The 27,124-nt window shown below is 46.8% G+C and overlaps 1 protein-coding gene across 1 annotated transcript in view; it reads right to left on the reverse strand.

Annotated features, from left to right (window-relative positions):
- Nucleotides 1-27,124, reverse strand: part of tbc1d32 (TBC1 domain family, member 32) — a 267,311-nt gene that overhangs the window by 219,142 nt on the left and 21,045 nt on the right. Inside the window, exons 7-14 of the mRNA XM_084314169.1 lie at nt 25,877-25,955; nt 21,853-21,956; nt 16,214-16,275; nt 15,395-15,545; nt 12,727-12,786; nt 11,161-11,263; nt 3,434-3,571; nt 1,267-1,356 (exon numbers count right to left, since the gene is read on the reverse strand). Coding sequence (XP_084170295.1) covers nt 1,267-1,356; nt 3,434-3,571; nt 11,161-11,263; nt 12,727-12,786; nt 15,395-15,545; nt 16,214-16,275; nt 21,853-21,956; nt 25,877-25,955 — 787 coding nt within the window. The remainder of the gene's footprint in view (nt 1-1,266; nt 1,357-3,433; nt 3,572-11,160; nt 11,264-12,726; nt 12,787-15,394; nt 15,546-16,213; nt 16,276-21,852; nt 21,957-25,876; nt 25,956-27,124) is intronic.

The following is a 27,124-nucleotide window of genomic DNA, read 5'->3' on the forward strand; positions in this document are numbered from 1 at the left end:
TCTATACACTTTTCTTGTAAAAAACATGAAAACACACACACACACACACACACACACGAGAGGTCAGCTCAGTTTCTATGTGTGAGTAGGTGAATTATACACATCTGATAATGTCTGGCAGTGTGGTAGAGCTACGGACTCATGATCGGCCCCGGTCAAGGCCGTTGTCAGAAAGTGGTGTTGTTGTCCAGCAGGGGGCACTCTGTCCTCTGGACTAGTCAGTAACAATGCCCCTGTTTGTTACGGTGATAGGGACACCGTACAGCTGCGAGTGCCGTCCTTCAGATCGCCGGCTTCTGTGAGGAGGTGTGTCCACTCCCGTTCCAGGAAAGCCTACAACAATGACAAGCCCTGGTTCACAGCCCAGCTGCGACAGCTGAGCGCTGGGAAGGAGAAGGCCAGGAGTAGTGGGGACAAGGCCAGTTTTAAGGAGGCCAAGTACAGATTTGAGAGAGCAGTGAAGGAGGCGAAACAGCGCTTCTCGGGGGAAACTGCAGAAACAGTTCTCCGAGGGGAACTCCTCCTCTGTCTGGAAAGGCCTCAAAACCATCACCAACTACAAACCAAAGTCCCCACAGACATCTGACAACCTCCTCCCCGCCAATGAGCTCAATGAGTTTTACTGCAGGTTTGACAAGGAAGTGTTCCCCCCGGCCTCCTTCCCTCACCCCCCGTGTCCACAATCACCCCCCCAGACCCCAGTGGTGACCCTGTCTCCCGTACCACGCCCCCTCCCCCCTCCACGCCGCCATGAGACATCTAGTGGCTGAATATTAGCTGAACGATAGCACCTTAAAGTAACCCACCAAAGATGGCGACCGCATGTCTGTAGCGACGCGTCACTTAAAGGTGAGGTCCACTATTGATGACTGGAGTAAACAGCCCTGTGGGTGTTGGTTGCGGACTTGAATGGGGGGCAATAAACAGCAGATCAGCATCAAGATGAATGACTCGTGAAAGAGATAAACCACAGAGGAATGTGTTGTTACGCCTCAGAGGGGAGGATCATGGTGTGTGTGTTGAAATACATATCTAGATAACAGGTTTACACCCCAGGACTCATATCCTGTCAATCATGATAATGTGAGAGTGGGCATGCATACTCCTTGGACAAATTCCAAGGATTGTGTGTGTGTGAAACCATACCTGTGTGTATGTGTGTGTGTGTGTGTGTGTGTGTGTGTGTGTGTGTGTGTGTGTGTGTGTGTGTGTGTGTGTGTGTGTGTGTGTGTGTGTGTGTGTGTGTGTGTGTGTGTGCAACCTCACCTGTGTGAGAGGCATGGCTATGCAGGGGTTCAGGGTGTCGGTACATGATGTTAATCAGAATGACCACCAGGTCTGTCAGACTGACTGGGTCTGAAACAAACAGGAAGAGGACCAGTGGACCAATAAGGATCAATAAAGAGCAATAAGGATCAATAAAGATCAATAAAGATCAATAAGGTTACTCAGTATGAGGACAAACACAGAAAAAACGCCCAGGGTCATGGAACAACATACTCTCACAAGCTCTTGTTCACCTTGATGCTCCTCGAGTGATCACCAAGGCAGGAGAAAGTGCTTTTAGTTTTTATGCCCCGCAAAAGGTGGAATACACTGCAGGACACTCTTAAATTGGACAAACTTGTGTTTACAATTTACGCATGCGTAAAACCTTATTTTGCATCCAATTTAAATGATCATATTTCAGTTATTTCTTGGTCTATCAACACCAAATCAAAACTAGCATGTAGTTTCAGGCCTGCACTTTCGACAGGCGTTGAAAGGCTCCGGAAATGTTCCAGAAATGTTCTGCTAGACCTGCAAACGAAAGATGTCACTTAATCACGCCAGCGTGATTGGTGACTTTTAAGCATTTAGTGTTCTTATTGAAGCTATGTATGGACTGTTCATGCTTCTCTTAGCTGTTCATTTAATGTAAGTTATTATTATTAGCTTTCATTTTTATTTGGTTCGCCTGGACATTGTGTTATATTTTTGCCAATTCTGAGCTTATTCTTTGAGTCAGTATCAAGTGTTTTATGATTCAGGGCAACCTACCCTTTATTTCTGGTGCAGTGTAAAGTCACCATCATACATTACCTTTGTGTGAGCATACAATATTTTACTTTGAAAAAACCTTGTGTTTTGTTTTTACCCAGGAAGGTGACAGGTGGCGCAGGAGGACTAGTCTAGAACAGGGGTTCCCAAACTTTTTCAGCTCGAGACCCAAAAGAGAAATTTGGTGTTTCCCCGGGACCCAAACTTACAAAAATACATCATGAATTGCCATAACATACATTTATAAACGACTGATAAAGAACACAACAAACCATGAATTTCAAATGTATATGAAATGTATTTATTTAATTATAAAAGTACATCACAGCAATAATCAGAGTGTAATGTTAAGTTGCTCACCACCTCATAACATAATGTACATACAATTTTGTAACACTTTTAAACGAACAAACATGTTCTACTCTCCTTTCTATTTCTCACCCTTTTTTCAACTCTCCATTCCTTACCCCCTCCCTCCGTCCCTCAACCTTAACCCCAACATTGAGCAACATTTTTATTAATTTGTACTGACTTATTTGTAAATTCTACTGACCTGACATCATGCTAGAAGGGGTATAATATTTCATAACCAGCAGATCTATTCTGGGCTTGGTTTTTGAAAGTGCTATTCTGAGGTCATGCGGAGCATTTAGTCTGTTTCTGTATTTGTTTTTCAGATATGCTAGAGTAGAAAACCCAGATTCACATAAGTATATGGTGCCCAACTGAATCAACACATATACAGCTTTTATTTTTTAATAATTTTTCTCTTTTTTGTATTAAATTCTTAAAAAATATATATATATATATATATATATATATATATATATATATATATATATATATATATTGGCGACCCAATAAAAACGGGTTGCGACCCTAAGTTTGGGAAACGCTGGTCTAGAATGTTCTCATAACATACATGCTCTGACATAAAGGGGGGGGGTATGAATAATTAGGATTGTCTAGAAGGCAGGACACCAGTGGTAAAGGGAACGGTGAGCAAGGCGTGGTACTGTGTCTGCACCGAAAACGAGTTTATGACAACAGTCATGCTTTGTACATGTAGTGAGTGAACGGTCTAATGATCCTGATAGTATTGTATTGGAACCATGGAAACAGGGAAGGAAAAAAAACAATATTGACCCTAAGACTAGAGGTTTGTGGCCAGAAAATAATAAGCGAAGAGTCTACAGGTGTAGTCAATATGATACAGTTTGTTTTACATTTTCATCTCTAACTTAGGTTAAGGCAGGACAGTGATGTCTCCAGTGATGTTAAGCTCAGGGTTCAAGGTAAGGGTTAGGTTTATAAAGAACTTTTTTAAAGGTGAAAGATCGGCATAATGCAGATACCTTCCCAGCCATGAACCCTTTTCCCCCGCTCTCCGTACCTTTGCGCTTCCTGACTTTGATTGGGAAGAGTTTCCTCCCATGAGAGTACATGAGAAGTTTTCCCAGGACACACAGTGAATGGATGAAGAAGGCATACTCCAGCTCCTTCCCGGTATACACGCTCCTCTGGACCGAGCCTGAAACAGACACATCATAACCAGGGTAACTCCACCTCAACTGTGTTTAACTTTGTATTGCCATTCAGGGATGTAGTGGAGGATAAACCCACCTAAACTCAGATTAACACCTTTTATTACCATTCAGGGATGTAGTGGAGGATAAACCCACCTTTGGTCTCAGCTGATCCGACTGGTTTCAACTGTTCTGACCACATCGACCAATTAATCAAACTTATCGACAAAGAGACGGGCAGCCGTAGAATGTACAGTACAATATTCTGCACTAAAAACACACCTCTTCACCAAGGATTTTCCCCATCAGTTAGTTTAGATTAGATTAGGTCCATTATCCCTTATCTCCCCTCATCCCCCTTTTCCCCCCCTATTTCCCTAGCCCTATTTTTTGTCCCGATTGTGAAGCGACCTTGGGTTCTAGAAAGGCGCTATATAAATTTGATCTATTATTATTATTATTATTATTAATATTCATAATATTCTCAAGGCGTGTTTTGCCACAATATGGCATACTCATTGGCCACGGTTGTCATTTAAAAAATAATAATCACCCGCTATTTGATTACAATCACCTGGTGTTTGCGACCACGATATCTGCGATTGAGTACCATGAATTCTTGTCCCTATAGCGTCTTTGTGCATAGTGGTGGGTTTAGTTGACACTACAGACTAACAAAAAGGCCTCTTGTCTGTGACTGAGTCGGCATATCCCTGCTCAGCCAAGACAAGGAGCAGACACTGTTCTGTCTCTCACAGCAAGCCAGCTGGTCCTCAGCCGATAACACCTCACACCTCCCACCTGACAAACACCATTATTCCCCGACCTCTCTCTCTATCTGCGTCTGTGTGAGTGTGTCTGTGTCTGTGTCTGTGTGTGTGTGTGTGTGTCTGTGTCTGTGTGTGTGTATGTGTGTGTGTGTGTGCGTGCGTCTATGGGTGTGTGTCTGTGCCGTGTGCGTGTTTATGGGTGGATATGTTGTTTTCTCTGATGGGCAAGGGTGGAGGGGAGCGAGGGCTGAGGGGAGCGAGGGCTATGGGGAGCGAGGGCTATGGGGAGCGAGGGCTGAGGGGAGCGAGGGCTGAGGGGAGCGAGGGCTGAGGGGAGCGAGGGCTGAGGGGAGCGAGAGCTGAGGGGAGTGAGAGCTGAGGGGGAGCGAGGGCTGAGGGGAGCGAGGGCTGAGGGGAGCGAGGGCTGAGGGGAGCGAGGGCTGAGGGGAGCGAGAGCTGAGGGGAGCGAGGGCTGAGGGGAGCGAGAGCTGAGGGGAGCGAGAGCTAAGGGGAGCGAGGGGTGAGGGGAGCGAGGGCTGAGGGGAGCGAGGGGTGAGGGGAGTGAGGGCTGAGGGGAGCGAGGGGTGAGGGGAGCGAGGGCTGAGGGGAGCGAGGGGTGAGGGGAGTGAGGGCTGAGGGGAGCGAGGGCTGAGGGGAGCAAGGGCTGAGGGGAGCGAGGGGTGAGGGGAGCGAGGGCTGAGGGGAGCGAGGGCTGAGGGGAGCGAGAGCTGAGGGGAGCGAGAGCTGAGGGGAGCGAGGGCTGAGGGGAGCGAGAGCTGAGGGGAGCGAGGGCTGAGGGGAGCGAGGGCTGAGGGGAGCGAGAGCTGAGGGGAGTGAGGGGTGAGGGGAGTGAGAGCTGAGGGGAGCGAGGGCTGAGGGGAGCGAGGGCTGAGGGGAGCGAGAGCTGAGGGGAGTGAGGGGTGAGGGGAGTGAGAGCTGAGGGGAGCGAGGGCTGAGGGGAGCGAGGGCTGAGGGGAGTGAGAGCTGAGGGGAGCGAGAGCTGAGGGGAGCAAGGGCTGAGGGGAGTGAGAGCTGAGGGGAGCGAGAGCTGAGGGGAGCGAGAGCTGAGGGGAGCGAGAGCTGAGGGGAGCGAGGGCTGAGGGGAGCGAGAGCTGAGGGGAGCGAGGGCTGAGGGGAGCGAGAGCTGAGGGGAGCGAGGGCTGAGGGGAGCGAGGGGTGAGGGGAGTGAGGGGTGAGGGGAGTGAGAGCTGAGGGGAGCGAGGGCTGAGGGGAGCGAGGGGTGAGGGGAGCGAGGGCTGAGGGGAGCGAGGGGTTAGGGGAGCGAGGGGTTAGGGGAGCGAGGGCTGAGGGGAGCGAGGGGTTAGGGGAGCGAGGGCTGAGGGGAGCGAGGGGTGAGGGGAGCGAGGGCTGAGGGGAGCGAGGGCTGAGGGGAGCGAGGGCTGAGGGGAGCGAGAGCTGAGGGGAGCGAGGGGTGAGGGGAGCGAGAGCTGAGGGGAGCGAGGGGTGAGGGGAGCGAGAGCTGAGGGGAGCGAGGGGAGTGAGGGCTGAGGGGAGCGAGGGGTTAGGGGAGTGAGAGCTGAGGGGAGCGAGGGGTGAGGGGAGCGAGAGCTGAGGGGAGCGAGGGCTGAGGGGAGCGAGGGGTTAGGGGAGTGAGAGCTGAGGGGAGCGAGGGGTGAGGGGAGCGAGAGCTGAGGGGAGCGAGGGCTGAGGGGAGCGAGAGCTGAGGGGAGCGAGGGGTTAGGGGAGCGAGAGCTGAGGGGAGCGAGGGGTGAGGGGAGCGAGGGCTGAGGGGAGCGAGGGCTGAGGGGAGCGAGGGGTTAGGGGAGCGAGAGCTGAGGGGAGCGAGGGGTGAGGGGAGCGAGAGCTGAGGGGAGCGAGGGCTGAGCGGAGCGAGGGCTGAGGGGAGCGAGGGCTGAGGGGAGCGAGGGCTGAGGGGAGCGAGGGCTGAGGGGAGCGAGGGGTTAGGGGAGCGAGAGCTGAGGGGAGCGAGGGGTGAGGGGAGCGAGAGCTGAGGGGAGCGAGGGCTGAGGGGAGCGAGAGCTGAGGGGAGCGAGGGGTTAGGGGAGCGAGAGCTGAGGGGAGCGAGGGCTGAGGGGAGCGAGGGCTGAGGGGAGCGAGGGGTGAGGGGAGCGAGGGCTGAGGGGAGCGAGGGCTGAGGGGAGCGAGAGCTGAGGGGAGCGAGGGGTTAGGGGAGCGAGAGCTGAGGGGAGCGAGGGCTGAGGGGAGTGAGAGCTGAGGGGAGCGAGAGCTGAGGGGAGCGAGAGCTGAGGGGAGTGAGAGCTGAGGGGAGCGAGGGGTGAGGGGAGCGAGAGCTGAGGGGAGCGAGGGCTGAGGGGAGTGAGAGCTGAGGGGAGCGAGGGCTGAGGGGAGCGAGAGCTGAGGGGAGCGAGGGGTTAGGGGAGCGAGAGCTGAGGGGAGTGAGAGCTGAGGGGAGCGAGGGGTGAGGGGAGTGAGAGCTGAGGGGAGCGAGGGCTGAGGGGAGCGAGGGCTGAGGGGAGCGAGAGCTGAGGGGAGTGAGAGCTGAGGGGAGCGAGAGCTGAGGGGAGCGAGAGCTGAGGGGAGCGAGGGGTGAGGGGAGTGAGAGCTGAGGGGAGCGAGAGCTGAGGGGAGCGAGAGCTGAGGGGAGCGAGGGGTGAGGGGAGTGAGAGCTGAGGGGAGCGAGAGCTGAGGGGAGCGAGAGCTGAGGGGAGCGAGAGCTGAGGGGAGTGAGAGCTAAGGGGAGCGAGGGCTGAGGGGAGCGAGAGCTGAGGGGAGCGAGAGCTGAGGGGAGCGAGAGCTGAGGGGAGTGAGAGCTAAGGGGAGCGAGGGCTGAGGGGAGCGAGAGCTGAGGGGAGCGAGAGCTAAGGGGAGCGAGAGCTGAGGGGAGCGAGAGCTGAGGGGAGCGAGGGCTGGGCTGAGGGGAGTGAGAGCTGAGGGGAGCGAGGGGTGAGGGGAGCGAGGGGTGAGGGGAGCGAGGGGTGAGGGGAGCGAGAGCTGAGGGGAGCAAGAGCTGAGGGGAGCGAGAGCTGAGGGGAGTGAGAGCTGAGGGGAGTGAGAGCTGAGGGGAGCGAGGGCTGAGGGGAGCGAGGGGTGAGGGGAGCGAGAGCTGAGGGGAGCAAGAGCTGAGGGGAGCGAGGGGTGAGGGGAGCGAGAGCTGAGGGGAGTGAGAGCTGAGGGGAGCGAGGGCTGAGGGGAGCGAGGGGTTAGGGGAGCGAGAGCTGAGGGGAGCGAGGGCTGAGGGGAGTGATGGCTGAGGGGAGCGAGGGGTTAGGGGAGCGAGGGGTGAGGGGAGCGAGGGCTGAGGGGAGCGAGGGGTGAGGGGAGCGAGAGCTGAGGGGAGCGAGAGCTGAGGGGAGCGAGGGCTGAGGGGAGCGAGGGCTGAGGGGAGCGAGGGGTGAGGGGAGCGAGAGCTGAGGGGAGCGAGAGCTGAGGGGAGCGAGGGCTGAGGGGAGCGAGGGCTGAGGGGAGCGAGGGCTGAGGGGAACGAGGGGTGAGGGGAGCGAGGGGTGAGGGGAGCGAGAGCTGAGGGGAGCGAGGGCTGAGGGGAGTGAGGGGAGTGAGGGGTGAGATCTGCTAAAACACACACTGTATACATGTACTGTATGAACACAAAATGAGTTACAGCTACTAAAAAAAAATATATCTACAGTATATAGCTTTCAACAAAATATATCATTGTCAGGTTGGTTGTGATACCTTGGTATAATTACTGTAAAAAAATTAGACCATTGGCGAAAAATATTTGTAGACTCATCATCATCAAGATCACATTTCCCATAAAACGCTTCCTGTGGGAAAGACATTCCCCCCCCCCCCCCCCCCAGCATCAAAGACAGGGACAATCTCCGGTAATGGCTAGGGATGGGTACCGAATCCGGTACTTTCAACACTTTCCACACCAGACCCGATAATAGTCGGGTTAACTCGCCAAACGTTCGGCGCCAGACCCGGGATAGTCGGGTTTTGGTCGTTATTTATTTTATTCGCTATTTCCATTGATTATCCATCCAGGGAGCCTGATGTTATCATTGGGAATGGGTCTGAGATCGCAAACGTCCAATACCGCCGCCTGCCGCCTTGCGGCCGGTATTGCACATCCTTTGAAACTCTCTGTCTTGAGCTGTGCGTCGATCTAAAGTGTCCGGGTAGGGTTTTCCTTGTCGAGCAGGACAAGCGTTTATAACGCATGGATTGAGGAGAATCAAGCACTCCCGGTTCATGTTCTTTGGTGGATTATGTTGGCAACACGATCGACGTCAATACTTGGAACGGCGATCAGATAATTGGAATATTCATCCTAGTCAAGGTAAGGGCTATATGGTATCAATCTTGCGTTGATCCAAGAATCCATTCACTGCGATCCGAGTGTATGTGTGTAATATGTGTGTGTAACGTAGAAAAACGACCCCCCCACCCACCCTTTCATGCATTCATGATGAAACATAATACCGATAATATAGCGTTGATTTCAGATTGATTGTTGATACAGGCGAGAAACGGCATGGTTTTGAGTGAAATGCACGTATTGCTGCATAGCGTCATTTTCTGGGATTAGACAGGATTACTCTAAAACTATACTCATATTCACCACAGTATAAAACAGGAATGTATGGATGAAAAAATTATTTCTTTTTCACAAATTGAACAATAGATACTCGATGTCAAATGGGCAATAGTATTATATCCATAGCTATATGATATATAATATAGTTTGAGCCCTGCAAACACCGCCACGTATTCGTATACTTTAAAGCGCTGGCCTTTCAACAGTAACAGTAAACAGTGCCCTCTGGCGCTGAATGAGTTAAGGATATCGACCGAATCACGTCGGTACTACCGATGCCAAATTTCTGTAAGGCAAAAAAAAAAAGTCTGATGACGTCAATGTTTCGTTTACCGCAGAACGAAACCTATGAAGTGTGCCGAATGTTCACGTCAACGTTCACGTGCACAATACACTCTTACCTAGGATCTGACTTCAGGATCTGACAAAGCAGTCGGGGCAATGGCAAGCCGAAAGCGGTTGCAAGTGTGGTTACAAAGCTAGATGCAGACAACGACACAGAGGCTTCGACATCTTCAGGTATATTTATTTAAATATATAGATGTGTACCTTTTAGTTCAGCAGAATAGTTAATTGCTGCTAGAGTGGTTTGATTAATCGTTTTCTACTTGTTATTTTGTAAAATATGATTTTTTATTTAAAGTGGAGATGAAGCAGTGAGCAATGTGATCCTAGTTTGTTTGTTGTGTACCTTGTGTAAGACAGGGTTCTATAATCAAATGTGAAATCTATCTTATTTGTCTGAAAAATATAATATAATATCCCTGTTTTCAACATGGGCGCCGCCATTTTGTTGCTGACGTCATGGCTGACGTCATGCCGGGGGTTGGGTGTATACACTCTGGTTAGCTGCCTATATTGAATGGGTCAGTCAGCAAATAAAATGTTGCCTACAAAACAACGGGACCGCGGTGGTTCTGTTTGTATTGCTCCTGGCTGTTCAAACTAATTTTACCATTTGAGAGAGAGGAAAGTTGGTTAATTTCCACAAACTACCAGTGAAAAAAACAGTGTTGTCGACATGTTGGCTCGGGCTGGCTGCACTCAGGCGGCGCGACCAGCCTGTTGGACAGGGAAGGAGGATCTGCAGCGAACACTTCATTGCCTCGGATTATGTTGTTGGGGTGGGATGTTTGTCCAGAAGACCACTAATCAGCTGAAGCCGGACGCGGTTCCCTCGGTCTTCGACAGACAGACCGGCGTTAGCTCTCGGGAGCGATCGCTAGCTAGTTGGCACCAGCCGGGGCCCGGCGTTAGCTCTCGCTAGCTAGCGTTAGCAACCGGAGCGTCGCGGAGCATTCAGCCTGCTGGCTACCTAGACCCACTTCAACCAGCGTCGCGGAGCATTCAGCCTGCTGGCTACCTAGACCCACTTCAACCAGCGTCGCGGAGCATTCAGCCTGCTGGCTACCTAGACCCACTTCAACCAGCGTCGCGGAGCATTCAGCCTGCAGGCTGAATGCTCCGCGACGCTCCGGTTGCTAACGCTAGCTAGCGAGAGCTAACGCCGGGCCCCGAGAGCTAACGCCGGTCTGTCTGTCGAAGACCGAGGGAACCGCGTCCGGCTTCAGCTGATTAGTGGTCTTCTGGACAAACATCCCACCCCAACAACATAATCCGAGGCAATGAAGTGTTCGCTGCAGATCCTCCTTCCCTGTCCAACAGGCTGGTCGCGCCGCCTGAGTGCAGCCAGCCCGAGCCAACATGTCGACAACACTGTTTTTTTCACTGGTAGTTTGTGGAAATTAACCAACTTTCCTCTCTCTCACATGGTAAAATTAGTTTGAACAGCCAGGAGCAATACAAACAGAACCACCGCGGTCCCGTTGTTTTGTAGGCAACATTTTATTTGCTGACTGACCCATTCAATATAGGCAGCTAACCAGAGTGTATACACCCAACCCCCGGTATGACGTCAGCAACAAAATGGCCGCGCCCATAATGCTAAATGCTTCAGAAATGTACACAACAAATCGTTTTTTCTTAGAAACTGCTTATTTTTATAACGTGACTTCTTCTGTGGCTTATCTAAATACTAATGTGATGCTATGAATATGTATTTATCGCACTGCTTCATTTCCACTTTAAAGCTATGTGTGTGTATAAATATATATAAACAAATAGTTCTAATAAATAATAATGATAATACATCATTTGAAGTTGACTATTTTTTTTACAACTGAGGTAGGTAGATTACATGTTTAGAGACTAAAGTACCGAAAAAGGTACCGTTGGGTACCGGTATCGATTCACATGTGAACAGTACCCAACCCTAGTAATGGCAAGAAGTCAAAATGAGACAGATATGGTCCTAACTTACTGAGGCTGTGTTGCTCCATAGACTGTGTCACCTCAGTCATCTCCTCTGGGACTTGGTCACAGGACTCGCTGTAGTGGATGCACTGCTGCAGGGCTGCTACTATCTGAAACAGAACATTAGATTAAAGTAAGGCTGAGACGATATGCCATTTGGAAGAATCGATAAAAAATTATCGATAAATATATATTTTTATTCGTATTTTCTTATCTATATATATATATATTTTTTTTTTATATAATTTATTTATTTAAACAAATGTATGTTTATTTTGCAGCAATTCTTTGTCGTTAGTGTTACAGATTTCCCCATTCCAAAACTACCACAGTGATCCTTCTCATTTGATAGTCGGTGGTCTCTGGATGTGATGGAGGAGTGCACTGCATATTGCAGAGTTGCAATTCAACTGAATTTACAATAAATGGGGATGTTTAACTAAAACATGCCACAAGACCTAGTATTTTAGTATAGTATATACATATATTTTTTATTATTATAAAAAAAAAATCACATGCAAAAAAATAGATAAGTGATGCCACGCAGTTATCGATAACTCCATGAGTGGTCTCAGCCTTAGATTAAAGGCTTTTCAACAACTTCATGTAGCCGGTGTGATCTCGCTCTGCATTGTGTTTCGATTCGACCCCTGTTAAGTTAAGTTGAACCCCGGTCTCCCGCGCCGCGACCACTCACCAGACCACTGTACCAAGAGGTGAATTCACTTCTAAGTACTGGGTCTGGATGCCTCTGGGGAGTGAGTTTTACTTGCAGTACCGCTTAACGTCCACAGTCACTTCACTATACAAGTCCCTCGTGACTGTGGATAGACATGCGGTACCTCCGTTACATTCATATATATATTTGAGGTCCCCTAAACCTCTCTGTTTCAGCCCTGCTCTCAATGGGCTGTTTCTGTGCCTGTAACAAGCGAGCTGCTTCTATCGTACAGACATGATCATTATCGTACATCTAGCAGTGGCGTGCGAGCCTGTACGTCAAACGAAATTGATATCCATCTTTCAGACTAGATGTTGCAAATCAAATAATGAAGATCCAGCATTAGCATAGCAATCTTGTTGTTAAAAATGTTGTCAGAAACATATTTTAGGTTCAACTTTAGGTTGAAAAGAGAAGATTTACTCGCAGCCGCCATCTTGTACACACACATTTTATCAACATATCTTCTTAATAATAAAAAAATTAATATATATATATATATCTGAGCTGTATATATATATAGGTATGTAAAAGGAGTATGTAAAAAGGATTATATGCAGGTATATTCAGACAGATGTGGATGTCATATATATATATATATATATATATATATATACACATTATTATACATGCTATCATACAGAGTTATATGGGTAGATTATATTCTGAGGTAGGTAGTTATTAGTTTTATTTCAGCGTTTGCAGTATTGACAATGGGCAATAGTGCTTGCGTTCAAAGTGGGTCAAAGAACTTCACAACCCCCAACTCCACACAGGCCTTGTGTGAACCCTATGTATGCAATCACACAGGGGGCGCCACTGAGCCATCAGTTTAGTGACAGTCGGACTCACCAGAGACTTGTGCTTTCTCTCCAGCAGCCTAAACACCACAGTCCTGCTATAGTAACCATGCTGAGAGACGGAGAGAGAGAGAGAGAGAGAGAGAGAGAGAGAGAGAGAGAGAGAGAGAGAGAGGCAGAGAGAGATGGATAAAGAGACAGAGAGAAACAAGGAAGAGGTTACAGTACAATCATTACACCACACTTTCACAGAGCCACTCTGAGCCAAGAACATTAACTCAGCCACAAACATAAACAATTGTTCAGCTTTTCTCATATGCTATAAATGTATGGCAGCCCACCAAAATATCAGACAGGCCCAACACAAATCCCTTTCCCAGACTAATACAAACACATTCATTAAATGATCTCATCTTGCTACTTGTACACAGCCCCTTCCACTGCTCAGACTGTGTTTATTGAGCTTGGCACCACCACAAATAACCTAGAACAACCCGTGAGAAACTGTTGGCTGTTTGAAACCAGTACTATGGATGTACAGTGATACCAACACTGGTATTGTCAAGTCAAGTCAAGTCAAGAGTTTTATTTGTCACGGCATACGAGTATACAATGAAATGCGGGTGGTCTTGCCCGCAACGATGTGCAATACAGTGGGTACAACATATAATAGAATCCAATACAAAAAAAAATTGTGCAATAACAGGTAACAGGTAACAGGTAACATGGTGTGACATCAAAATCGGTATCTGTACATAGTTATTTACAGAGCATATAGGACATGCTAGGTAGCTTTGGTAGTGCAATACACTGTTACTGTTGCTAATACTGATTTAAAGTGGCTTTTCCTTTTGGCAATAAGTGTGAGTGTGTGCGCATGAGTGTGTGCCCGCTCATGTTGAAGTGTTAAAGTGGCTGCTAGTGTGTGAGCGTGCACAGTGTGCGTGTCGTGTGTGTGCTCATGTGTGCTTATGTGTGGATAGTTCAGTGTTCTGTGGTACTCAATGTTCATTGTTCAGGACTCTGATGGCCTGGGGGAAGAAGCTAAGCCTAAGCCTCTCTGTCCTAGTAGCTGGGGTTCGCAGGCGTCTGCCTGACCTCAGCAGCTGAAACAGGCTGTTATTGGGGTGGTGGGGGTCTTTCATTATTCTGCAGGCTCTGGATTTGCACCTCTTGTTGTATAGAACCTGCAGGGGAGGTAGTGCAATACCCGTGATACGCTCGGCTGAGCGCACCACTCTCTGTAGGGCCTTCTTGTCCTGTGCCGTGCTGTTTCCATACCAGGCAGTGATGTTTCCGGTCAGGATGCTCTCTACAGCTCCTGAGTAGAAGGACTGGAGTATCTTCCCCGATACTCTGACCTTCCTTAACTGTCTCAGGTGGTAGAGGCGCTGTTTCGCCTTCTTTACTACTGTGTCTATGTGTGTTGACCATGTCAGGTCCTCTGAGATGTGGACCCCCAGGTACTTAAAGCTGCTCACCCTGTCCACGGTAGCCCCGTTAATCATCAGTGGTGTGTGCGTCTCCTGCTGTCCTCTCCTATAATCCACGATCAGCTCCTTGGTTTTACCAATGTTCAGGAGCAGGCTGTTGTCCTGGCACCAGCGTTCCAGTACCTCAACCTCCTCCCGGTAGGCCTTCTCGTCGTTGTCCGAGATCAGCCCCACCACCACCGTGTCGTCTGCGAACTTCACTATGGAGTTAGAGCTGAACTTGGCCACACAATCGTGTGTGTAGAGTGAGTACAGCAGGGGGCTCAGAACACAGCCCTGGGGGGACCCGATGCTCAGGGTGATGGTGTTGGAGGTCTGACCCCCCACCCTGACCTCCTGGGGTCTTTCGCTCAGAAAGTCCAGTACCCAGGCGCTCAGGGCGGAGCTCAGACCTAGCTCGATCAGCTTGTCCACCAGTCTGGTGGGGACTATGGTGTTGAACGCTGAGCTGTAGTCAATGAACAACAGTCTCACATAGCCCCCCTTCTGACGGTCAAGGTGAGAGAGGGTGCTGTGCAGTACCTGGGAGACCGCGTCGTCGGTGGACCTGTTTGTCCTGTATGCAAATTGCATAGGGTCCATATCACTGGGGAGGGAGGCACAAATGTGGTCCTTGACCAGCCTCTCGAAACATTTCATGACCACAGTGGTGAGTGCCACCGGTCTGTAGTCATTTGGATATCAGAGCTGATACCAGGCTAAGACGTGGTACTGGTATTGGATATCAGAGCTGATACCAGGCTAAGACGTGGTACTGTTATTGGATATCAGAGCTGATACCAGGCTAAGACGTGGTACTGGTATTGGATATCAGAGCTGATACCAGGCTAAGACGTGGTACTGTTATTGGATATCAGAGCTGATACCAGGCTAAGACGTGGTACTGGTATTGGATGGATATCAGAGCTGATACCAGGCTAAGACGTGGTACTGGTATTGGATGGATATCAGAGCTGATACCAGGCTAAGACATACCACAGAATGACATGTAAGAAATCAAAGAAAAGCAACTTAATTTTCTGCATTTTATGGCACATAGAAAGACGTTAGATCTCTCTAACTGGTCCTACTGTATTTTTCCAGGGGCCCCAAGCTCATGGACTTGGTTCCGTATTCTAGTCCATACTGTTCAGTGAAAGTAGCGGATGGGATCTGTACTCTGTATCAGCCGGTACCTCCCAGCAGCAGTGAAGTGGTACCGGTGCTGCATCCCTAAGAGCTACTGACCATCCACTTGTGGAACCAGGTGGCCGTGACATCCAGTAGAGCCAGCAGGTGGACGGGCTCCAAGGCTCCGTCTGGCTCAGGTGAGGTCAACTCGTGTTCAGGGTGCAAGCAGAGCAGCGAGAAGGTCGTCTCAATGATCTCCTCCATATACCTAGAGAGAGGGGGGAGGGGGGGGGGGGGGGGGGGGGGGGGAGACGGATCAAATAACGCCTGCCCAGAGGACAGAGAAATGGAGCTTGTGACCAAAAAGCCGGTGGTTTTATTCCCACGAAAAATGGAAAATTTAGGGATGGAGTGATGCCCCAACAACAACTACTGGGGTGCCCTTGAGCAAGGCTTTTTAACCCTCCTACTCCCAGTGGCGCTGCTCAGTGGCCAAGGGGAGAAGTCTGCGGTTGTATGGGGTGCCTAGTGTGGTAGTTCTCCCTCTGCAGTCATTCCCCTGTTGTTAGCACTGCTGCCTCACAGCAAGGAGGTGCTGGGTTCGAGCCCCAGCAGGGGGCCTTTCTGTGTGGAGTTTGCATGTTATCCCGTGTTTACGTGGGTTTCCTCTGGGTACTCCGGTTTCCTACCACACCATAAAGACATGCATGGTAGGCAGGGACTACAGATGATAACTAGCTCATTAGCTAATTCTGGCACATTTACATTGATGTGGAAACTGAATATGTTGATTAATGTGCATTGTCCCTGGGTAAAAAATAAATAAATTAAACTTAAACCTAGCATGTGTTCTTAAGTCAGGTTGCGTTGTTGAATTTTTTAGATGATAAGCGGTACAGTCCAGCTCTGTGTCCAGTGTTAATCACAACAACTCACTTCTCAGGCTGGCGGATCCAAAATGATGTCAGCTCCTTCTGAAAGTCATTCATCAACCTCATCTGGAGAGGCAAGAAAAGAAACTGAGGCTTGAATGGAAATTACACATTTATAAGTGAATTAGATGTACTGTATGAAAATCTGATGAGATCTTTATCCATCAAAAATGTTTCCTTTTTAAACTCGCACAGCGACTGGCTCCCACTACGATCCCGTGAGAATCCATCTCGTCAGGCTTCAAGTTACACGCTTGTGCACAGTAGTTTGCACCAATCAGCATCTTTTGAGGAACTGCAGGCCATTGCAGACGTGGTTTAGATCCATTCAACTGCCAAATACTGTATTTCAAACTGCCGACCTGATTCCAAACAGTGGACGACTTCCCAGATGGTTCTGTGTAACAGACTATTCACTAGTGTTCACCTTCACCTAAGACCTGCGGAAAGTATAGTTATATATAGTATAATAATAACTGTAATATTGTATAATATATTGTATAGTAGTGTATATAGGACTCATTACCTTTAATTCGTAAGCTTAGCATTGTATTGTATTTGTTGTGTATAAATTCAAGTTCAAGTTCTTTATTTGTCAAATACAGGGGCTCCGACTCAACAGTTCACAATTAAGAAATAAATACAAGAATGTTAACAATAAGTACTAAACTTAAAACACAGTTTGGGCTGAAAGACACAGAATTTTTATCTTATTTACAAATACAATCAGTTATTAAATCATTGTTGTCAAAAGGCATAGCTATAGGAACAAACAGAGTCTTGGAAGAGACATTAACACTTTGACTGCCGGGAGCCGTCTTTAGACGTCTTTGCTGGCCATGCTAAAGTTGCCGGGGGACGCTGTACGTCGTCTTTATATCAATATTTCAAAAATCTGCGATCGGATTCATAATGTCCCTCCGCTGGCCTGAGATACACCAGCAGGACCCACTGAGCTCTCTGGCGGTTCAGGAGCGCCATCTGGTGGCCGATCGCGCAACCGCTTAACAGGAAGCGCAGTAGAGGTTGTGCTAGATGTCCGTATTGCTTCCGGCCACTCGGGATAGGTTCCGGCACTCTAGCTCGTCACACTACATAGCGATCGATTGCCAATAACTCGATAAACAACATGATTTGGACGTATATACCATTATACAAGCTGGAGATGGACCGGGTAATAATATATCCCATAATGATAAAATTTCTACTCGACGATGATCGCCCAACGGCGCGCGGAGACTGGGGTGAGTTTCAGCGTGTAACGTTACCGTCTTCGATAATAACTGATATTATCAACATTTGACCCACATTAGATGATTGGTATAACGCTGCCCACGGAATTATAAACGCCCCCTCGCCCATCCGGTCAACATCAGATGACGTGTAGTAACTTCTAGAAGTACGTCTAGTTGGAATTTTTTATATCGCGCTGATTGCCATCAAACTGTATTTCATCATCAATATAATGCATTTGGGGCTATATATCACGTTCTGGAGAAAGCTGCAGAAAGAGATGAAAACATACTTATACATTAGACCATACTTTACTATGAATATGTGAATGAAAAAGTTTAACGTTGCTACACAATGAACAATACATATAGGACTTTGAATGGGCCCTAATAATGGCAATGTAGCAATAGAATTTAAAAAGTTATAGCCCTGCAAAGAAGGGGACTTTCTCCATAGACAAATAGCGCTGGCAATCTATGGTATATCATTAATTTAACCTTAGGCAACCAAAGTGTTAAGGGGAATTACAGGCAGGAAAGGCATTGTCTCTGCAATGTATAAACTATCATGTTCAACCACCCCCGATACCAATACCCAAACTAAAGTCCAATGGGAGCGAGACATGGGTATACCCATATCTGAAACACAATGGGAAGCAGCACTTAGGAATAGTACTAAAATATCAAAATGTGTTAGATACAAAATTATACAATTAAAGATACTACACAGGGCCTATATAACACCCTGTACACTGAATAAAATGAATCACACCCTACCCAAATTGTGCTGGCATGGGTGTGGAGTAGAGGGTACGCTCATGCACTTGCTGTGGCACTGCCCGCTTGTTAGGACATTTTGGTTGGACATTGCTGAGGACCCGTCAGTTACTCTCCAAATTGACATTAATCCTTGCCCTATAACGTGTATATTGGGTGTAAAAATGGACACTGCTCAAGCAAAGATTGTAAATAATATTGTAGCACTGGCTTTTCTAGCATGCAAACGGATTATTTTAATGAACTGGAAAGAACGCAAACCGAACTGCTTCAGTTTGGAGAACTGGCGCAAGGACTTCATGGACTTGTTATCAATGGAACAGGCTGCTCTATCTCTTCAAGAGAGTGATCGGCCCGATGGCCTTCAAGGTCCCCTGAACTTTATTAGATCACTATCTGGAATATGTTTGTGTACTGAACCTTTGTAACACTCTGCAACCCCCCCCCCCCCTCACCCCGTTGTTGTTGTTGTTGTTGTTGTTGTTGTTGTTGTTGTTGTTGTTGTTGTTGTTGTTGTTGTTGTTGTTGTTGTTGTTGTTGTTGTTGTTGTTGTTGTTGTTGTTGTTGTTGTTGTTGTTGTTGTTGTTGTTGTTGTTGTTGTTGTTGTCTTAGTTTGTCTTGTCATGTATGTATTGTCTTGCTTGTGAAAAATAAAAACTTTAAATATGAAAAAGATTATAATAATAAGTACTATAGTAGTAGCAAGATAAAATTTAATTAAATATAAAATGAGGTAAGATCAAATAAAATAGTCAATTATTTACAGAAAGTGTCTTGCGTATAGTGTATGTGCATGTTAAGGTACAGTGCAGAGTGTGTGTGTGTGTGTGTGTGTGTGTGTGTGTTTTTCAATAATAATAAGTAGTGGTAGTAAAATAAAATATAAGATGAGGTAAGATCAAATTAAATAGTAAATTATTTACAGAAAGTGTCTTGAAAGTGGATGTGCATATTAAAGTGCAGGGTGTGTGTGTGTGTGTGTGTGTGTGTGTGTTTCTGTGTGTGTTCAAGAGTCGTTATATGTTTAATAGGGCTATCTCCTGTTCTTGTTCAGGAGTCTTGTGGCTTGTGGGAAAAAGCTGTCCCTGAACCTGCTGGTTCTGGTGCGGATGCTCTGGTACCGTTTGCCAGCAGAGTGAACAGTTTGTGGCTGGGGTGACATGATAATGTTAAGATAATAGTTTGTGGCTGGGGGGTGACTGTGGTCTCTGATCATGTTAAGATAAGAATAAGATAAGATAAGAATACACTTTATTGTCCCCGAGGGGAACATTTACTTGGAACATCAGTGCTGCATCATTCTGCGATAACAGTGTAAACAAAGAAGAAAAAGAAAATATATACAAGCATTCATTCATTCATTCAGTTAGTAAAAAGGACTTCAGACAAGTATGACAATACATAGAAACGTGCAACCATAATACATAAGTAGGGAAACTCATTTCAAAAGCTTCAAAAATCTTAAGATTAACAGATTAAGACTTGGACAAGAAAGAAAGAGGTGACAGCCCACTGTTAGGTGGCACCTCAAAGGAATCAACATCTAGTATTATTTAGGAGAGCGATGGATGTAGGAAGGAAGGAGAGCTTGTAGCGGTTGCTCTTATATCTACTTGCTCTGAACCGTCTCCCCGAGGGAAGAACTTCATATTTGGGATAAAGAATATGAGAAGGGTCCTGTAAGATTCTCTGTGCCTGGCTGACCACTACTTTCTCGAAGATAGATTGGAGTGACGGATACTTGGTGTTTCCGGTTACCTTCATACCCACTGCATTTAAATCTAAACCCAAGTGGAACCGTTTAGTTTGTCGAGGCAAGGTGGTGAGTGCAACTGTGTCAGTCAGTTTGTCTCATAAATGGTTATTAGTCTACTGGTAACGTTAAGTGGACAAAACAAGCTATAAATGTGGGCACATTACAGTCCCTTTTTAAAAGCCTCAACGGACTGTGGTGCTCTTAGATGGTCAGGTAGGCAATTCCATAGCCGAGGAGCAGCTGAGCAGAAGACCATGGTGCAGAGGTGTGTCCTGTGTATGGGTGCGAGTGTGTTTGAGTATCCAGAGTGGAGGGAGCGGGTGGAGGTCGGGGGAGCGAGGGGAGCCTTTAGATAGGAGGGGGCGTTGCTGTGGATGCACTGATGGGTGAGGAGGGAGGCCTTGTATTCTATCCTGAAGGAGACAGGGAGCCAGTGTAGGGAATGGAGTATGGGTGTGATGTGTTCATATGTCCGCACTCTCATCAGGATCCTAGCAGCACAGTTTTGAATGTACTGGAGCTTCTGGATGCTCTGGCTAGGGATCCCGATGAGCAATGTGTTGCAGTAGTCAAGCGTTGAGGAGACAAAGGCGTGAATGAGTTTTTCTGCATCTGGCAGGGTGAGTGTGGGATGAGTCTGGCTATATTTCTGAGGTGGAAGAATGAGGTTTTGCACAGGTGCTTAATGTGGGAGTCAAAGGTCAGGTGGGGGTCCATTTTTACACCCAGGTTAGTGATTACAGGTGAGAGGGGGAGGTTCTGGCTGGAGAAGGTAATGCTGGTTATTGGGGATGATTTGATTTGGTGTGGGGTGCCGATTAGAATGGCTTTCATCTTGCAACAGTAAGAAGCATTTTGTACAAAAGTATTCTGTACTTCTGTATGACAACTATTAAAGAAACTTGAAAGAAACTTGAAACTTGATCTTGGAGATGTTTAGTTGCAGGAAATTGTGAGTCATCCATGCCTTTATCTCCTCAAGGTAGGTGGTCAGTGTGGATGAAGGTGACGACGGTGGTGACGGCAGGGGGGCAGAGGGGAGTGGGGCAGTCCTGAGGTAGAGTTGGGTGTCATCAGCGTAGCAATGGAAGGATATCCCATGCCGGGTGATGACACGACCAAGGGGGAGCATGTGTAGTTGTTATGACTTTCCACTGCAAAGAGCCCAAATTATAGCAAACTATATGCAGTTCAATCGCAGTCTGAAAATGACCGAAAAGGTGTAGGCTGAAGCCGAGGCTTATAATTGCCTACCCTTTTTACATTACTTTAAAAAAAAATATATACATACATAATTCAGTACATTATTATTATTGTAATTTTGCAAAAACAAAAAGGTTACAAAAGTGTCATAGTTTTATATACAAAACGTATACATGTATTTATTTGTTTTAATTAGGATAATAATAAGATTTTAATACAGTTATGTTATAATAAAATATAATTAGGAAAATAATAAGGTTTTATATTTATATCACCTTATAATTGAATAATTTCTTAAATTTATGCTTTCAGCTAATGCATTTAAGGCAAAACCTTTTTTTAACCCTTTCACTGCCACACGACAGAAGGTTAACCCTTTACTATCACACAACTGACGGTCACCGGCTGTTGTGTGGCAGTGAAAGGGTTAACCTTCTGTGTATTTTCGCAGTGAAAGGAGAAGGTTAACCCTTTACTATCACACTACCGACGGTTAACCGTCGGTAATGTGATAGTAAAGGGTTAACCGTCTGTAGTGTGGCAGTGAAAAGGTTAACCTGCTGTTGTGTGGCAGTGAAAGGGTTAACCTTCTGTGTATTGTCACAGTGAAAGGGTTAACCGTTTGGTAGTGCGGCAGTGAAAGGGTTAACACACTACAGCGGTGTGATGATCTACCTGCTTCAGAAGACGGGTGATGTCTGGTCTGTTGACGTCAAGCCCGTCTGAACTGGCGGGTAAACTCAGTTTATGGGACAGGAAGTGAGATTCCACACTTTTAGCTGGGAGTCAAAGAAGGCAAAGAATTATATACAGTATATATATATATATATTACCTTAATCCATATGCAAATCATATCATAATGCAGGGCTTTCCCTAAACGATGGTATCCTTATATGTATGTATGTATGTATGTATGTATGTATGTATGTATGTATGTATGTATGTATGTATGTAGTGAAAGCTTGGGGCCATCTTAGTAACAGACGCACCATTGCCTAATATGTGATTGCTCAGTCCCCTGTTCCTCTGTTTCACTGTGTATGTGTGTGTGTGTGTGTGTGTATGTGCCTGTTTTCGTATTCAACATTAAACTATTATGCAACCTTATACACTGTATATACTGTACTAAATAACTTATTTGGACTTATTTGTGTTAGCTATTTTATTGAAATTATGTTTTTAAGTTGCAGGAAATTACAGCAAATGGCTTTCTCTTTGACAAATGTCTTCCACAGCCCCCCCTAGTTGAAATGCTTGAAAATCCTGGGGAAAGGATTCCTGATCATGTATAATAACCCTGGATGAATACAATAACTGACACTATGGCTGCTCGATTATGACAAAAATGATAATAATGATTATTTTGTATTGATATTGACTGTGAAGGAAGGGTGCGCAAATTTTTTAACACAAGACAAAATGAGAGCAACATGACATGACATGACATGATATTCTTTTGTCGATTATCTTGTTTTTAATGATCATGGGGAGACAAAATCGTAATGGAAATTGAAATGTGATGAATGGAGCAGCCCTAGCCGACAACACACACACATACAGTAATGGCCTCCAACATACTGTATGTGACGTGTCAACAACACACCAGATTGATTGATTGATTGAAAACTTTATTAACAGATTGCAGAATGGGTACAGTACAGTACAGCTCAATACATACAATTGTTAAGGGGATGCAGACCAGAGAAAGACTTTCGTCTTGTTTAAATCAGGGTCCCCCATTTTCAATTCATCATAACATATATGACATACAGATAGCCAGTACTGCTACATCTATACATTTATGACATATCAGATTTGCAAATACAGTACTGTTTGTGATACAAAGAGTCCAGAAAAGAGAGTATATACATTTGACGTAGAAACTGTACATTGGAGGAGGTTGGGTAGGTCGGGTGGGGTTGAGTGGGTGGGGGGGGGGGGACTGTACATTGGAGGTGGTTGGGTGGGTGGGGTGGGGGGGGGGGGGGGGTTTAACATGATTTGTGGAGCTCCCTCTGGTGTTGTGATCGTGGTATTCACTGACCTTTGGGAAGTATTTTGACATGTACATGGGTACCTTGGTCGTGTAGTGTATCTTGTAGACCAGGCCCATTGCAAGTTGCTGTACTCTGTTGTCTACTCTAAGCCATCCTAGGTTGTCAAAGTGGGCAGGGGTGAGGTGGGTTCTAGGAGTAAGGTGAAGCAGTAGTCTGACCAGTTTGTTTTGAGATGTTTGTAATTTTGTTTTTAGCGCCTTTGAGGTGCTTTGGTACCATGAGGTGCAAGCATAGTCGTAGTAGCCAGGACAAGTAGGTTGGGATAGGAGATGAGAAGCAACGTCCGAGTAAGAATTTGAGGAAATGAAAATGCACAGTAACGCAGTAATCACCAGGAATAAAAGCAAGTTTCATCACATTAGCTGTTGTTCTGGACCAAAATTAAACCAACCTGAGATTGCAGAAATGAAAAGATGTCACAATGCAATTGTCCCAAGACTGGAAATGCATTGCTTTGCGATTTCAACAGTGAAGAGACACAACAGGGCTGTCCCCAAGATGGTGCTGACTCGCAACTAGGGGGTGGTAAAAAATAATAAAGAAAGCCATTTGCTGTAATTTCCTGCAACTTAAAAATACAATTTCTATAAAATAACAATGACATTAGTAAGTTTGGTGCGGCTGGGTAGCGTAGAGGTCCAAGCACTCGCCTAACCACCGCAAAGACTCTGGGTTCGAATCCAGCTGCCAGTGGTACCTCCGATTTGGTCAGTCGTCCCTACAAACACAATTGGCAGTGTTCGCGGGTGGGAAGCCAGAGGGGTACGAGTCCTGATTGTTGCAATAGCGACTCGTCAGGGTGCCTGTTCAGCAGGGAGGGGATCTGGGGGAGATAGCGTGAACCTCTGCACGCGTTACGTTCTCCCAGAGAAACTCCTCACTGTGAAAATAAGTGGCTGGTGACTCCACGTGTATCGGAGGAGGCATGTGTTAGTCTACACCCTCCCCAGACTGACAGTAGGGCAGCATGTGTTAGTCTACACCCTCCCCAGACTGACAGTAGGGCAGCATGTGGTAGTCTACACCCTCCCCAGACTGACAGTAGGGCAGCATGTGGTAGTCTACACCCTCCCCAGATTGACAGTAGGGCAGCATGTGATAGTCTACACACCCTCCCCAGACTGACAGTAGGGCAGCATGTGTTAGTCTACACCCTCCCCAGACTGACAGTAGGGCAGCATGTGTTAGTCTACACCCTCCCCAGACTGACAGTAGGGCAGCATGTGTTAGTCTACACCCTCCCCAAACTGACAAGGGCAGCATGTGGTAGTCTACACCCTCCCCAGACTGACAGTAGGGCAGCATGTGTTAGTCTACACCCTCCCCAGACTGACAGTAGGGCAGCATGTGTTAGTCTACACCCTCCTCAGACTGACAGTAGGGCAGCATGTGTTAGTCTACACACCCTCCCCAGACTGACAGTAGGGCAGCATGTGTTAGTCTACACCCTCCCCAAACTGACAAGGGCAGCATGTGTTAGTCTACACCCTCCCCAGACTGACAGTAGGGCAGCATGTGGTAGTCTACACCCTCCCGAGACTGACAGTAGGGCAGCATGTGTTAGTCTACACACCCTCCCCAGACTGACAGTAGGGCAGCAATGACCAGGAGGGGAATTGGCAGAACAACTAAATTGGGTGATGGGAGGAAAGATAGAAAAAGAAAAACACAAGGGTAAGTTAAAAAGAAGTTATTTATTTAAGTACTAAGACTACTACTACTTAAGTAATAAGATTGCATAATAGTTTAAAAACACATGCACACACACACACACAGTGGAGCAGAGGACAGAGCAATCACGTATAAGATAATGATGCGTCTGTTTCTAAGTCAGCTCCAAGGTTTCACTGCAAAAATATAAAAAAGGTTTTTTTTTAATCTTTTTTTACACATGGTGGCACTGCTCCTATACCATTGTTTGAATGAATGAATGAATGAAAACTTTATTAACAGATTGCAGAATGGGTACAGTACAGTACAGCTCAATACATACAATTGTTAAGGGGATGCAGACCAGAGAAAGACTTCCGTCTTGTTTACATCAGGGTCCCCCATTTTCAATTCATCGTAACATATATGACATACATGACATACAGATACAGTACTGCTACATCTATACATTTATGACATACCAGATTTGCAATTACAGTACTGTTTGTGATACAAAAAGAGTCCAAAAAGAAAAGAGTATATACATTAGGCGTAGAAACTGTACATTGGATTGGGTAGGTGGGGGTGGGGGGGGACTGTACATTGGAGGTGGTTGGGTGGGTGGGGGGGGGGGGGGGGTTGGGTAGGAGTGGGGGGGGGGGGGGTAGGAGTGGGGGGGGGGGGGGGGTTGGGTAGGAGGGGTGGGTGGGGGACACTGTACAACTGTACAAACAACACTGTACATTGGATTATTGACAAGACCTGTAAGGTAAGTAAGGTAAGGTCTTCTCAGAGTGGAGGTTAACCCTTTCACTGCCACACGACAGCCGGTTAACCCTTTCACTGCCACACGACAGAAGGTTAGCCCTTTACTATCACACAACCGTCGGTTGTGTGATAGTAAAGGGCTAACCTTCTGTATTGTCACAGTGAAAGGGTTAACCGGCTGTCATGTGGCAGTGAAAGCGTTAAGAGTGGAGGAGTACACTACCCAGACTGGTGTAGATCTCTCGGGTCATGTTCAGGAGAGACGAGGACAGTGTTTTGGCAAAGAAGCGGAGCACCTTATCCTGAAGGGCAACAACAACACACACACACATAGTTTACACAGATATTAAAGTAATGTCTCATATTACCTGTGCAACTGTATATAGGTTAAAATAATGTCACGTCTTACCTGTGCAAAGGTATATAGGTTAACATGATGATATCTACAATTTGGAATTAAAAACCCTCCATAATAAAAAATTAAAGAAATTGCTAATCTATTTCATCACTCAAATCCAGGTTTAAATATACATTGTTAAACTGTTTTGCTGAAATGGTGCAAAAAATTTAATTAAAATTAAAATGTTTTAAATATCACACCACTTTTACATGTTTTTATGTGTCTATGTTATGTCTATGTGATGTGTTGTGATGTGTCTTTACGATGTCTGTAGGATGCATGTCTGAACACTTCAGACATGAACACTGTGCTGAAGGGTCTGCAATTAGGTAAAATTAGACCTAAAATAATCCCCCTTTAAGTTAATATGTGGGAGTTAAGTTATTATTTACCACATAATGTTACACTGTCTGCCTATTGATTGCATCTCAGGTTATATGACGGTGCTGCCATCTAGTGGGCCAGAGGTGGTTTAGTGTTCCCTCGTATCTGCGTCACTTCCTCTCTATGAGCTTGTGACGTTGAACTTGACCGGACACGGAAGAGAGCGGACGTACACACGGCGTTGCTCTCGTTAACGTTATAGTTTGACGGTGACCAAGTATGTAAAGTGGCTTACCAAGCGGACATTATACCACCAAGAGAGAGTGAGTTTTAGTACCCAGCTAATTTGATGTTTAGTAAACGTCTGGGATTAGCATATTACAGCAGACTATAGTATTCCCCATCTATCGTTACCAGTTAGCCGAAGCTAGCTAGCTCGGCGCTAATACCTAAAGTAGCTTCGGCTCATGCTTCGATAGCTGCTCTATACTGGACATATCAGTCGATATATAACACAGACCAGAGAACATTTAGATAAGGTCTGTGTCGCTGTAAAGGGACACAACTAGTCCTGAGAAGTAGCCATAGCAGTAACCTGTGGTACAGAGGGGACCAGCGTGTCTGCAGCAGCTGTCGGCGTGCGCCGTGCAGCACCACGGAGCGGAGCGAGACACTCGGACCACCACAGCGGAGCATCTGGTCTGCAGGAGCAGACTAGTGGCGCCTATTGGACCGGGCAGCGTCTTC

The sequence above is a fragment of the Notolepis coatsorum genome (assembly GCF_963971535.1).
Source record: "Notolepis coatsorum genome assembly, chromosome: 5".
NCBI lineage: Eukaryota > Metazoa > Chordata > Actinopteri > Aulopiformes > Paralepididae > Notolepis > Notolepis coatsorum.